Source organism: Sphaeroforma arctica, assembly GCF_001186125.1.
Source record: "Sphaeroforma arctica JP610 unplaced genomic scaffold supercont1.1044, whole genome shotgun sequence".
In the NCBI taxonomy this organism is placed as follows: domain Eukaryota; class Ichthyosporea; order Ichthyophonida; genus Sphaeroforma; species Sphaeroforma arctica.
Genome location: NW_014039514.1, coordinates 13,666 through 25,032, shown reverse-complemented (window position 1 = coordinate 25,032; position 11,367 = coordinate 13,666). Strand labels below are relative to the sequence as shown.

Sequence of the window (11,367 nt, the reverse complement as noted above, 5' to 3'; positions counted from 1 at the left end):
AAATTCAGCATGGTGGTATCGCCGACGTTTCTTTATGTGTCGTGAGGGCGTGGTCGTCCTTTTGCGCGTCTACAACTTAGACCCTGGTTGTGGTATGTCTCAACCCCACAAATATAGCACACTTGTAGAGAACTTGCCGGTAATCTGTATGTGGACATTTAAAAAGTGGTACACATACATAATGTATTCATCCGCAACATGCAATCACCATATGTGCCCATAAAATGCACGAGATATGTTAACCTGGCGTCAATCAATTCTTACCTTAAGGTACATGCGTGCTGGCAACTTGTATGAGTTTAATTAACCAGGTGTCAGTTTCTCCTTACTTTGCAGGTCTTGTGTGCGGGTAATTTGTATGAGCGAGCCGTTTCGTCGGCGGAGGGTGGCAAGGTTGCTTGGTCGCTGCAAGGGCGGTGTATAGCCGTGCTACGTGTATCGGGCGAGACTGGTATGTTCATTTTGTTTGCTAGAGTGCGCATATTTTCATAGGCGCATTCAGTGCATTCAGAGTCTAGATCAGACCCATTTTTTTCGTAAGTGGCATCCAGTTCCTTCCAATTTCTAGTAGGGTACTCTGGTTAGCATTATGATTTCACGACTAATGCACCAATTTATAGTATCTGATTGTCTTCTACATTTTTTTTTGATTAGGCTGAAATATGATTAGGTTATAATAATTGATTTACATGTACATGGGCCAACAGCCTACCTTATTAGCGCATCACTATCCTCTCTGAATATGCAGTGTCTGTAGGCTTTGAACCTGAAACGGGAACGGAACTCAACTACGATGATGTAGATAGTTTCTACGGTCAAATAGAGAAGGATACGTATGTGTTTTCTGAGCCTTCGGTTAGTGTTTGCATTCGTCTACTCTCAGTAACTTCATCTGGTCACTCGAGTTGTTCCCAGGAAAATTAAACTCTAGCTTTGCACTCTGCATCTTATATACCCTCAATCACTCGTCTCCTGTGGTCATTTTGATGCGACATGACAGGTGAGGTGAATTCACTGCGCCTGGTACACCTGTACTAGCGTAATTTATATAGGTTGCTTCACATGCGTAACCATACCTGCAAATATGTGCATCGAGCCAACAATCTCCAAAAGTGCTACTTTAGATGCATTGACTGCCTTTCGTTGAGGTGTTAATTCGCATTCAATAACTACCACAGGTATGAATGGGTCCCAAACGCTACGGCCACCTTCGAACGCATCCCGTACGATAAGAGGGAAGAGAAACTCGGTGATCTACTCGACAACACAGATACGATGACCATGTTTTATGAGATGGGCAATAAAAAAAACCGGGATAATGCGTTTGGACTGGAATTTGAAAGTGCCAATGAGGGCATCAGTTTAGAGGTATACATGTTCATAACAATTTTTTTTAGCCATATGAACCTATTTTAGTATTCATTGGCGCCCGTATAGTATAACTTGAGTACGTACCCGTAACAAAGTTCTTGCCCATTAACTATGTGGATTTTCGGTAATTCTAAATTGATCCCACGCACTTCGCAACGTTAAATCTCAGTCTTTCATGGTTTCCTCATGCCATCATTGTCACAGATGTTTGAGGCTGTGGTTGCGCTGCTAATGTGGTGTGATGCAGGTGCAGTGGCCCTTGCCGATATAGGCCTTTCATCGGAATCCGACCCGGAGGAGGCTGCCGAGGCATGTTGCATTTCTATACCGAATCGATGCCCAATATGTACATTCCTAATTTGTTATACTATATGTGTCGAACGTTTTTCAAACTGAAATAGTAGCAAGTTTATATGCAGTGGGTACTGTTGATGGTTCTGCAAGCGGTTCTGGCTGACTGATACATGTGGCGTAGTATTTAAGCATACCTATTTTTTTATTTGATGGTTACCCACAGGAGCGCAAGCAGATCAAGAAAAAGCAGAGCTCGGATCTCAATGTGAAATTACGGTCTATTGTGCTGTGCGATGATTGAAATAAAGTTGGGTACATACTTTGGGTTCATCGTACGCCGGTAGATGTGTGGTCTTATTCGTGCACTTTGCGATGTGGCAATGTCTGGACTCGTCAAGTAAGTTGATGTAAATATGCCTTGCCCCTCTATTGGCGTGTTCGAATATTGATTCAATAATCAATTAATTTCAAAACGAGATGTGATCATGTACATAGCAGGAATTTTTTTGCCGGTAAACGATTCTCGAATTGTGCCGGATATATATTTGTTTCATTTATTGAGTGTTGCCGTTTTTTTCTATCCAAAAGCATGTTACTCTCGATGATGCTCAGTCTATATAAGGGCATATTCTCTACTTTGCTCCTATATAAGGAGACATTCTCTACTTTATAACATTCGCCGGTATTTCTATCAGTACGCGAACCCAGGTGAGCATTTATTTTGTGGATTCATTGTCTGAAAACATAAGGCGCAGAGCAGATTTCCGAGATTGAGACTTGTCATAGCCGCTGATCATTTTCAGATCCTCCAAATATGTATCGGTAGGTGTGGAGGGGGCATATTTCGTACCTATAACAACAATTTCCTCGTAGTCGAATATCGAACCGGATTCTAATTTCAACCAGTCAGTCTCAGTATCTGGGAATGGATATACCTCAGCCTCTGTGGCATATGAGTGGATCTTGGACATGCCTTCCAACAATGATACGTGAGTACCCAAATTCGTGTACGTGAACAGGTAGTTTCCAAAGTAGTCGGGATTTGTGTAACCCTCACCGAATCTATTGTAGAATTGTTTCAAGATACTTGCAGCGCGAACCAACGGCAGCAAACCATATGAGTAGTAGTGGCGACTGAGCGGTCTGAAAGTCTCGTACGGCAGTATGGCATCATAGCTGAACTGCGTATCCATAACATTAGTTGTTATATCCCCCATCGCTTCCCAAACATCGTCGGGCTGCAGAGTTCTAGCACTCAGATAAAATCTCAGGAACGCCTCCCACGTAGCGTGATTGTTGTACGTATCACCGGCCTCGTTAGCCATCTCACTATTCTTCATCCACTTCAAGAAGTCGCCCTGCCACTGCTGGAGTTTGTCATGGTCCGAATCACTCCAGTGCTTACTGTGGCCTGCCTTCAAGACTTCCGCGCACTCGAACACATCGAGTGGAAATCGCTGCATCTCAATCAAGCCATATTTCTGTCCCGAAATATCTGTGCCTGGGATACCTTGAGCGAAATTCATATGAGGGTTCATACGGGTATCTTTGTTTACAAACCAAGCTTGCAACCACTTGGATGCCATTTCGGCATACTTCTCCTCACCACTGTACCAGAAGGCCATGGAACCAGAATAAATTGCACTTAACATCCTATTTCTTGCATCTTTGTCATGTTTCAAATCCGCGTGCGGATTTACGTCCCCATCGCACTTAACATATACGTCTGCTTCGTAACATTTTTTTTCAGCTGCTGGAGCAAAGTCTTTGTATAAACGCTCGTATTGCTTATTTGTGAGTGTATCCTTAAAGTCACTATCCGTGAGCAGTTCATGGCGTGCCATGTCATCTGCAGTGTTGGACTCGTTGACACACAAATCCTCGTCTAGGCAAGGGGCCTCGTTCGCTAACCAATAATACGGCGAGAAACTGACTGTTGAAAGAGACATCGGCTATTTGTTAGTTTCGAAGTTTTCAATTGAACATGGGGTACATTTAGTGGAACTCATCGACTATCGCAAGAAACTGCCACAGCGACGCACAGTCTTGTAAAAAAATGCAGAATCGAACAGATCAATATATACTTACAATAGTCATTAATTTCCGCTCCGTCAAATGGAGGTGCTTTACCCTTATCAAGCACAGTTAGAAGATCCATCTCCATATATGTTTCAGCTCTCTCGATGATGTCGGTGACTGCATCAGCAATCTCATCCTGATTCGCTCTTAGAAATAACATGTCTTCTCCATCCATATATAGCGTGTTGGGTCTGTCTACAGAATGTAAAGCCCTAATGGAAAGGCCTTCTGCCTCGAGCACGTATGTGGCCAGGACACAATTAACAATGAAGAATCTCATATTTGTTATTATAGAATCGAAATTCCAAAGTGTAATTATATGAATATATATATACTGCTATTTACCTATTTATATACATATTTACGAGGAAGTTGTTTGCGTTTAGTTTGGAGATTCGTGTGTATTCAATTTTTGTATACACACATGATGTGAAGATGTTCAATTTAGGAGGCTATGCGAAAATAAAGTGAAATGCAGGCGCTATATTTTTCGCCCATCTGATTTTTAATTTTTAATTTTTAATTTTATTTAGTTTTATTAAACGAATTCTCTGAGAGTCTGTGACTCTGTGACTACAGACCCTGTGACACTGTGTTGTAAATATTTATTTCATTTTTATTTATAAATATTTGTTTCTTTTTGTGTAAGGCTATGGTTTTTGTTAAAAACAAAATGTAATAACAACAATACAAAAACAAAACAAAACAAAATTTTATTTTATTTTATATATAGATCTATGGTAATATTGTGAAGTATTTTGTTTAAAAAAAAAAGATGTTCCTTTACAATATTTTTTATCAATATGAATACTCTTAGTGATATTTAGAGTAAGAGAGAGGAGAGAGCTGTGAACGTGGAGCTAAGCTCGTAACGAAAAGGGAGTACGGGATAGAAGTTGTGCGTGAACGCATAATTATTCAATTTTAAAACGATACAACGGTTCTAATGTGATCAGAAAGGCCCACCTAAGTTCTTTTTATAGGACTGGTTACTATGGTAAAAACGGTAAACACTTAAATGTTTAGACCCGCAAGTTACACCTATGAGCATACAAAGGACCGTATATGAAATAAAAGTTGAACGTAAAGGTATATTTATTCGATTTATAAAAGTTGAACGTAAAGGTATATTTATTCGATTTATAAAAGTTTTAACGGAAGACGGTCTGAGGTCTGGCGTGGAGTGCCGTGGACAATCCAGTGTTACTGGACAGTGGACAACTGGACACTGGACAGTGGTGTCATCTGTCGTGGAGACGTGGACTAGACGTGATGTCAGAGAGTGGAGAGTGAGACTGACTGACTTTTTATTTATAAACAGATAGAGAAGGAGATTCAAACGCTTTTTACTCACTAGCTGCTCACAACACGTTTCGACTTTCAGAATGAGAATTTGGAGCTTTCACTTTGACGGTTTGACCTGCCTTTCGCAAATTCAAAATTGTCTGTTTCAATTTAGAAGGCTATGTCAAATGTCATATTATTCATGCATAGCCTTCTGAAGTTCTATTTTTGTTCTAAAATCGACATAAAAAGGTTGTAAATTGTGAGCAGTAGTATAAAACACCTAGACCTGATAAAGAGGACTGGTCCTGACCTGGCCTACTCTGAGGACTAAGACTGATGTTATATATTAGGACAATCCATACCATGTGCGGACTGTGAGCCTGGGACTAGCCAGTAGCCAGGCCATTATAGTAGACGACTCTAGATCAGGAGATCAGTCCTTTCACTTTGTGCACTAGTAGTCCAGTAGATGTGACAGAACATCTATATTTAGCTTAGTTTAAACTCTACTACATACTACTAGTAAATATTGTTAAATAAAAACACGGCTGGGGCGCCGCAGGGACCAAATGCGCCACTCATAAGTAGGTAGCTAATAACTTATGAATATATCCGCACAGGGTGAGCTGAGGGTGAGATACTGAGATTTCTTGATGGACCCTTTCTCCCTCACTTTCACTCAACACACACTCAAATACGTAAATACTGTTGTTCAGTCACACACGCTCACACATAAACACACTCACCCATGGGCGGGGGGGGGGGCCGGAAAGCCCCCCTGCCTTTTTTTTATAAAACAAATTTTCTTTTCAGCCGTCAATATCGGACCCACAAAAGTATGCTCTATTTTTTGAAACAAATTTCCATTTAAGGTCTCTCGGGGACCTCTTGGGGGCCTACAAATAAGGGAAAAGCGTTCCAGACAGCTTTTAAGTTCAATAAATGATATAGGGACTCTACAGCTACGCTTTCGGTGAAAAGTACAGTGTACACTGTAAATACAGTCTACTTAGGCGGTTCGGATGTGCTACTTTGGTTTAGAGACCCCCGCCCCCTGTATTTTGAACTTTCGGCAATTTAAGGACTTATAAATTTGGGTGCATTTTTTAGACATTTAGTTCAATATTGACCTAAATATTTAGCATACGTATATATATCTGTAAAGTGATGACTGTGCCCCTTGCGTAGCTATTGGCAGAGAAGAATTTTCGGCGCGAAAAGGCCGAGCAGGTTCCAAGCAAAGAAAAGGTCCTAATGACGTACCATTCTATGCGTTCTGATTGGCCCTAATGTTGGTACAGGTCAAAGTTTAGTCGTTTGTTTTGTCCCCCCCCCACCTCGATTTTGGACCACCAAATGTCTCTAAACCAAAGTAGCACATCCGAACCGCCTTACTATGTACTACATATATTTACATAGAAAAAAACCATTTGTGTTTCTTCTTTTCTTTCTGACCAGCACTGTACCCATCTATTTTACTCACTACAATTTTATATTTAGTGTTGTATGCAGAATGCAGAATGCAGATCGGTCAGTCAAATATTGAAATACTATGGTCGCGACTCGCAACTCACAAGAACTCGAAAGTCGAGTCTCGGGCTCTCGGCTTTCAAGGGCCAAAGCCGGAGTCAGGAGTCAGGAGTCAGGAGTCAGGAGTCTGGACTTCAACACTTCGAATCCTTCGAATGACGAATGACTATAATCTATATAGTATTTAAATTACATCGTTATACGTAGTTATAAATAACGTGAGGGCTGAACCTCTGATGAGTCTGAGACTCTGAGCCCTCAGGCCTGAGGCCTGAGGCCTGAAGCCTCGTGCATTTATTTTGTACACAAATATGTATGATATCCTCGGAGGTATTTATTTTATTTTTACAATAAAATCAAAATCAAAATTGTTGTATAATTTATAGATAAAAAAAGCTTCTGACATACGCATTCAGTTTCAAATTAAAACTCGTATATATGTATTTACTAAATATGTATTTACATACTCTAGCAACTCGTAACTCGCGTCAGAACCTATCCAAATAGGCAAATACAAAACCCTTTTTATATACACGTTGATTTTAAAGTGCTAACTCGTCTACTGAAAAAAAGTAAAAAACTACGTGGCTAGAGTAGAGAGAGAGAGAAAGAAGAAAGAACAAAATATTTAAATATGGCTGATCGCACTGCGCACTGCAGTGATCGGCTATTCAAAAATCGTTTATATTTATTGTTATAAAAAGATATCAAAGAGGGATATTGCCCAGAGGGAGCCTCAGGGGACAGGGAGGCCTTCGCCCTCCGGGCTCTATTTATGTATTTATATTATGTATCAGATCTGAGATCTGAGATCTCTCTACTTTTTATAAAAAAAATAGAAACAAACAAAAGAGAGAATATCGATCAGTATGCGGGTATTGTAATAGTTACAGTGCACAGATGCAGTCTGACCTATACTGATACATCGCCCTTCAGAAAAAATTCGAATTGGCCTATATACATACGAAACATGTAATTGAAATTTTGGCCCAAAATTTGTACAGTGAGATCGGCAATGAACTAAAGAAGCCATAGCCGTCGAAAAAAAACGGCCAAATCAAGTGATTGGTGTTCTGTATGTTGTAGCTATATTTGTGACATGGTGGGCCAAAATTGTCTGTCAGAACCATCGCTTGATGCATCATCATCATCGGGTGTATATTCGGGACGCTGCGTTATCGACGTGAATCGGTTATGAGCGTCACGCTGAGCATGCCTAGAGTCACACCCACCATCTAGTGTTTAGAACACTCCCGTTGATTCGACATGCCGTGTCTCAAGACGGATACTTGCCGTACTTCGTGGTATGTATACTGTGACCAAGTACAGGTTCAGGTGTGTATATTATTGCACAAAAAGGGAGATTTCTATACGATTTGATGATTTTGACATTCATCAATCGATCTTTTAAATGATGCAGCAGCTCGATTTCTGCCCTTCAGAAACTCATATTTCGGACTGAAAGGGTCACATAGACAAGCGGCCAATTTAGGATTTTGTTAGAATTTATCGGCGAACAGACCAAAAATTCAAAAATGCGTCCGGGTGACATTCTTGTCCTAATCAAACAATCTCCGCAATCTAATGTTTGAATTGGATCACTGGTATTCCATGCACACATAAAGTAGGGGGTCTTTGGACGACGCATTTGACAAAAATGTTGCTTCATCGACTGAGAACCCACCCCCTCCAGACATAAGAGTCACCGATTTCACAAACAAATTGCAGCAATGGATTGTAAATTTGGGGCCAGCACCCATGGGTTCGATTTCGTTGTTTCCGAGATTATCGTTTATAGATCAATATCATTCATCACGCACTTGTGTAAATAGACCCTCTTCTATTTACTGATATTTCTGCAAAACATCAATACAATTGGATATCTACTGTACATCTCCAAGCACACACGGATGCATACAATAAATGTACCCCACTGAGCGTCTGGCATCTATATGTATAGTTATGTCACGGACCATATACGACCATGATTTTATCAATCGTGTATTTCTCATTTGTATTGTATTCGGCCACACTTCCAGGAAACTGGGTGACCGAGTATGGATTCAGAATAAAATGTCTTCGCATATAACTTACGCGTGTCCGTGAATGATGAAATACTCTTGTGTTATAAACTCGTTTGCAGCGCAAATACAAAAATTACATCGAGTTTTATGTAGATGTCTTATTCGCAGTATGTGTCTCCACATTTAAGCAATACCACATAAGCTATTCATGCTTTATCGGTTGATGCACTACTTCCGATGCAAAAGCGTTTCTATGTTAATGAAAGATCTTTTGGTAAGTATGAAATTCGCAACAAACCCGTAACAATTTACTGCTTTTGTGATAGATGCTAACTTAGTAGCTAATGTGGCTGTATTCGGCCATTGACAGCATACAAGATCACTAGCTGTCTGTTGCAGATCCTTGACAAGTGAACAGAACATGTACTGTGCCCGACGAGAATACGTTACAACCAAACTCACATTAGCAATATCTGTTAGGTCATCGAATATAAAGTTCCAGCGATTGAAACTCACAAGATAAATTCCTCACTCGCCAACGCAGTGACAGTTTTCAAGCTCTGGCGAAAGCGTCACACTTATTTTCAGTGAAATATTGTGATAATGACTCATTGTCTACAAATATGCAATAGCACGCTATTTCAAAAATACTTGTCATATTAGAAATCCTTGCTGATATTTGAGAATGTCGAAACTTCGACATATCAGAATTTCGGTACAGTATGTGATAAATCCAATCGCCATTTTACTATCATACCTTTCATTAATCTATATATACTACTTGCGTCTCCCGAACCATCTTGTAGATATCTGTTCGAGCAATGCATTCTGCACAGTTTATTCATGACGAGAAGCAGAAAAAGTGAATGTTGTCGACAGACCATCGCGGTAGAGATTGGCATATGATCGGCATTCAAAGATGATATTGACCGATTGCAGCATGATAGGCGACTTTCTTATGAATATTTAGTATCCTTAACATTAGTGAATTCATTTCTAGGGAGCGTCTGTCTCACCGAAAAAGGCAGAGTCGTATGACACCTATCCCGATATTAATGGTAAGTATACATGCATCTACTAAAAGGTGCAATTATTTTACTGTCCACGCCAAGGTGGGACAAGATTGCTGTATATATAGATTTTCAATAAAAGATCGAAGTACGCAAAATATATATAGCATTATGACCTTGATACTGTTTGTCGGTGTATAAAAAGATTGTAGTTTGTTTCCAAACTATCGTACTAAGTTTATAAGCGTGTATTCGCTTTATATACTCGTCCTTTTACTCCAAGAAGACGCACAAAAGTTCGTGCTCTTGAATTTCTGTGCATTATATTTCATTCGAAAGGCACCACTCGTTAGCTAAACAGCCAGGATTCTAGACACTCGCAGACCGAAGTAGGTCAACAGCAAGATACACTATATTCCCTAGAGTATTTACCACATATGTCGTCGATTTAGTATTTTACCCTACTGGTAGAGGCGTTGATTCAATGGTTCCAGATTGGTCTCAAATCTAATCAAAGTAGATAAACCAACATTTTCTTCGCCTGAGACATGACTGATTTATACCCTCAGGGGCCTGGGCCACTGGACGACGGGAAAATCTCAAATCTGCGATCGCCCCAGAAGGATGTTTTCTTCTTCTTTCATTTTTGTGATTTTGGTCGTGTCTGAGAGTTGGGTTTTAAAAAACGATATGATTGGACAGAATACCCTAAAAAGAACACATAAGGGGTTTTATAAGTTTGTTTTGTTTTAAAAAAATAATATAAATATCACTCTTCAAATCCCAAAAAAAATATGTGAAAGATGTGACTCAAAGTCAAGACATATCAAAAGACACACATGAGTCATCATATAAATTAAAATAAATATGTGCTATGTAGCCCTGGGCCCCTTAGTGCCGAGAGTCAAGTGCCAGCCCCAGGGCCAGGCCGCCAGGGGTGTCTGTACACTGTAGTCGACTGTTTTGTCGGAAACAGACTTCAAACTTGTATTATATTTACTTGAGCCGAACACACACACAGGCACAGTCACATCCAATAGGCACATTGCGCAGATCTTTCATCAGTTTATACACACAGACACACGTCACCCACGCACAATGCCAATCAACACACCCCAGAACCAGCAACGGCTGACAAATGTGGCTCTTGTCCGCCTCAAGAAGGGTGGCAAGCGCTTCGAAATCGCTTGCTTCCCAAACAAAGTCACCTCGTGGCGCCAGAAAGTGTAAGTTTGCACTGATGCGCTGTCAGAGTACACGATAGTGTTGACATTTATGGTATTATCTGTTTTATATGCTTGCTTAATCACAGAAATTCTACATTTCAACCACTTTAGTAGCGCTATGTACTCAAATTAAATATAGGAATCTGCCCAAAGCCAGACGACATGGAAGTTTTTGAGTGATACGAGCCACTGTTAGCTATATATATCTGCGCATTCAAGCTATACTTCCATTCGATCTCAAGAGAATGTATATATGAACGTGTCAATCAGATACACTATCTCACGCGCGTACTTAACAACTGTCAGATAAACAGATCAAGAATAGGTCTAAATATCGTTGTATATATATATACACGTATATATGTATGTATGTATGTATTTATGTATGTATGTATGTCTGTATGCATGTATGTATGTATGTATGTATGTATTTAAGTTTGTATATAGGTATATATGTATGTATGTATGTATGTATGTATGTCTGTATGTAGGTATGTATATATATATATATATATATATATATGAATATATATAAATAATTATTTT

General features: G+C 39.8%; 2 protein-coding genes across 2 annotated transcripts; one reads left to right on the top strand and one right to left on the bottom strand.

Moving 5' to 3' along the window:
• Positions 1-334: 334 nt before the first annotated feature.
• SARC_09785 (hypothetical protein) lies at positions 335-1,991 on the top strand (the record flags this gene model as incomplete). Its single annotated transcript, XM_014296191.1, has 5 exons — positions 335-451; positions 749-833; positions 1,179-1,368; positions 1,576-1,680; positions 1,889-1,991. Coding segments are annotated over 5 exons (575 nt in total), but the record flags the coding sequence as incomplete, so codon positions are not given.
• Positions 1,992-2,198: 207 nt separating this feature from the next.
• On the bottom strand, positions 2,199-4,043 carry SARC_09784 (hypothetical protein). The gene is made up of 2 exons (XM_014296190.1): positions 3,754-4,043; positions 2,199-3,598 (listed from the first exon to the last, which is right to left on the bottom strand). The coding sequence occupies exons 1-2, from the start codon at positions 4,022-4,024 to the stop codon at positions 2,382-2,384; spliced, it is 1,488 nt and encodes a 495-aa protein (XP_014151665.1). The 5' UTR covers positions 4,025-4,043; the 3' UTR covers positions 2,199-2,381.
• Positions 4,044-11,367: the final 7,324 nt, after the last annotated feature.

Bases quoted from the DNA above. Each gene is read 5' to 3' on its own strand.
- SARC_09784 (XM_014296190.1), bottom strand. From the start codon at position 4,024: ATGAGATTCTTCATTGTTAATTGTGTCCTGGCCACATACGTGCTCGAG. The intron at 3,599-3,753 runs GTAAGTATATAT...CTCTTTCAACAG, and splicing joins AGCGGAAATTAATGACTATT to TCAGTTTCTCGCCGTATTAT.